The sequence below is a fragment of the Triticum aestivum genome, chromosome 2A (assembly GCF_018294505.1).
Source record: "Triticum aestivum cultivar Chinese Spring chromosome 2A, IWGSC CS RefSeq v2.1, whole genome shotgun sequence".
Classification (NCBI taxonomy): domain Eukaryota; kingdom Viridiplantae; phylum Streptophyta; class Magnoliopsida; order Poales; family Poaceae; genus Triticum; species Triticum aestivum.
Window position 1 is genome coordinate 779094223 of NC_057797.1, and position 3205 is coordinate 779097427.

At 54.9% G+C, this 3205-nt stretch overlaps 1 protein-coding gene across 1 annotated transcript; it reads left to right on the forward strand.

Moving 5' to 3' along the window:
* The first annotated feature begins 1417 nt into the window (after positions 1–1417).
* LOC123186709 (tryptamine benzoyltransferase 1-like) lies at positions 1418–2916 on the forward strand. The gene is made up of 2 exons (XM_044598423.1): positions 1418–1863; positions 1937–2916. The coding sequence occupies exons 1-2, from the start codon at positions 1492–1494 to the stop codon at positions 2882–2884; spliced, it is 1320 nt and encodes a 439-aa protein (XP_044454358.1). The 5' UTR covers positions 1418–1491; the 3' UTR covers positions 2885–2916.
* Positions 2917–3205: the final 289 nt, after the last annotated feature.

A 3205-nucleotide genomic window follows, 5' to 3' on the forward strand; every position in this document is an offset into this window, starting at 1 on the left:
GCACCCGCCCCACGTGATGAAGAGACCTGCGGCGAGAATTTCGCCAGCTCCAAGAGCAGATGAACAACATCCAGAGGCGGCTGCATGATCCAGCAGCACCAATTACATCATCAACACAAGGTGCAGGTGGGACCAGGTGTCAAGCCCCGAGTCATCGCCCTCAACACAAGCACCACACGTTGGCACCTCGACGAACGCTGCCTCCAACCTCACACTCCTTGCCACGCCGACTTTTGAGAAGGTCGTCGCCTATCTTCATCTTGAGGAACGCCCCTTCAAGCAACGGTGGGCGCACGCGGTCCACACCACCCTCGCGAGCATTTTTTTGGAGCATTGGAGTGTCATCGTCATAAATAAAAGAAGAAGAAAAAGAGCTTCGGCTCGGTTGAAAGGAGACGCGCGAGTCATCCTAACAAAAAAGAACCTCAAAGGAGACGCGTGACCTGTGAGGTAGGTGCGAGCAGCGCCTTTGAGGGGATTTTGCTTCAGCCGAGCGGGTCTATTTTTTGTTTTGAGCTAATTAATCGAGGAACCTAATAAGTGTCATACGTCTTGTACGAGCATATGGCAACCCGAACATTTTTTTATGACAAGTTTAGTTACACGAAGATGACAACTTTAGTTAGCAGACATGACAACTTTCGTGCTTCAGTTTATTTTTGATAGAAACTTGTCATGAGTAAATGGAATTTGTGCGTGACTAGAATTGCCATCAAAGAAACGTCAGAGTCGGAGTGCCACACATCTGACACGTGACACTTATCATTTAGGGAGTCCAACTGTAGATGTTGTAAGCAAAAGCAAAAGAGCAGGGTGGATGGCTTTGCTGGGGACTTGAGCAAACAAGCAACGGTAGATCGAACGGTGTGAAGTTTAGATGTGAGGTAAGTGTATTACATTTAAATGTGAAATAGCAATTCCATTTAATTTATTGATCATTGAAAGTTGAAACCACAAGATACATACGTACGTGCTCTTGTGCAGCACGAACAGATGGCCACCAACTGCAGAGATATGTGGTACTTACGACGAAGCGCTGGTAGAACTTGCGCCGGAAGTGGGGGTGCGGCGGCACGAGGACGTTGGACCAGTAGTCCGCCCAGCGCGGGTCGGCCTCGTAGTCATAGGCCGCCGCTGCCCGCCCGCTTCGCCTCCCTGTCCCCCATCTCGGTTGCTGGTGGCGGCGGCTCCGGTCTGCGTCGGCGGCCACTTTGGAGACTTGGAGTAGTGGGTGAGTTCCGGTGGTGGCTCTTTCTCCGTTGGATGGCTTTGCTGGGGACTTGGGAGCCTCACGGTTGGACCAGCTGCTGCCCAGAAAGACGCCCTCTCCAACCGGGAACTGCTAAATCTGGTTTTCTCGTCGGTTTGGTAAAAGAGAAAGGGACGTGCACATAAGTTTTCAAAGGATGATGAAATGTCCAATGGGTTCATATATACGTGCTGTAAATGTGTTGCCCGGCACGACGCTGGTACGTGCGTGTCTAGGTCGAAATGGAGGCGGCGAGCAGCACCATGCTGAAGCCGGCCTACTCCACGCCTCACCCTCTTGCCGGCGAGATGGTCCCGCTGACCCTCTTCGACCGCGCCACCTTGGACATCTTTGTCCCCCTCATCCTCGTGTACCCCGCACCGACTCCGTCCAACGAGGCGCTCAAGGAGGGCCTGCGCAGGGCCGTCGCGGTGTACCCGCACCTGGCCGGACGCCTCGCCGTCGACCACCGGAGCAGGCGTTTCATCCACGTCAACAACGAGGGCGTGCTTGTCGTAGAGGCCGCCGTCCCCGTTGATCTGGCGAGCGCGCTCACCGACGGCAGTTTCGTCACCAACACCGATGGACTGTACCCTGCAGTGCCGCCGCCGGAGGTAATTAACCATCTACAGATGTATGGCTCTACGCATTCTGGATGCTAACTGGCTCTTGGGACATAAAATATAGGAGAGCGTCGGGGCGGCCCTTCTACAGATACAGCTCAACCGGTACAAGTGCGGCGGCCTCGCGATCGGCTTCAGCAGCCACCACCAGGCCGCCGACGGCTACTCCGTTAGCAGCTTCCTCTCCACGTGGGCTAGCGCGGTACGCCAAGGCTGGAGCTTCACCGCCCCGTCCCCTTTCCTCGATCGCGGCGCGACCGCCGTTCCTCGGGCTGTGCCAACGCCGGTGTTCGACCACAGGTCCACCGAGTTCAAGGGACAAGGCGGCAGGTCGTACCCTGTCGTCTGCGATCCCATGTCCTCCAAGATCAAGAACGTAACGGTGCGCTTTACGGCGGAATTCATCGCCGAGCTCAAGGCCCGCGTGGGAATCCGGTGTAGCACATTCCAATGCCTGCTCGCGCACGCGTGGAAGAAGACCACGGCGGCGCGCGGCCTGAAACCCGAGGAGTTCACGCAGGTCAGGGTGGCCGTGAACTGCCGGGCCAGGGCCAACCCACCTGCGCCGCCGGAATTCTTTGGGAACATGGTGCTCTGGGCGTTCCCGAGGCTTCAGGCCCGGGACGTCCTGGGCTGGACCTATCGCGGCGTGGTCGAGGCCATCCGCGACGCCGTCGCCCGCGTGGACGCCGAGTACATCCAGTCGTTCGTAGACTTCGGCATCGTAGACGCCAACGGGGAGGAGCTCGTGGCGACGGCGGCGGCCAACGGCACAATGTTCTGTCCAGACCTGGAGGTGGACAGCAGCCTGGGTTTCAGGTTCAATCAGATTGACTTCGGCACTGGGCCGCCCTCCGCGTTCGTCACGCCGGACCTGCCCAACGAAGGCCTCATGATCTTCTTGCCGTCGTGCGCGGCCAGTGGTGGCGTCGACCTCATCATGGCCATCCCGGAGGATCACGATGCGGCGACCTTCTACTCCTTGGATGAAAGAGCTAAACCAAAGATGTAAAATTAATGCTCCCTCTAATCATATATAGAAGATGAAGGTCGTTTTTTCATCGATTCGCATGGGCACGATCATCTCAAGACGAAGATCTGAGATAAACAGGTACCGCTTGTTCCGGTCTATTGACAATCTTCGTGATTTTTCTGTATTTTGATTTCCCTGTGTCAAATTCAAATATAGTGATGTCTAAATAAATCTGCGAATTCACGAGTGTCTTGTGTCTTGCAAATAAATCTCATGTGTGTACTTTGTTGGATATTTATGTGGCTCCCAACATTTATTCAACATGATTATTATTTATTTAACTTAATGTGGAATTATTCG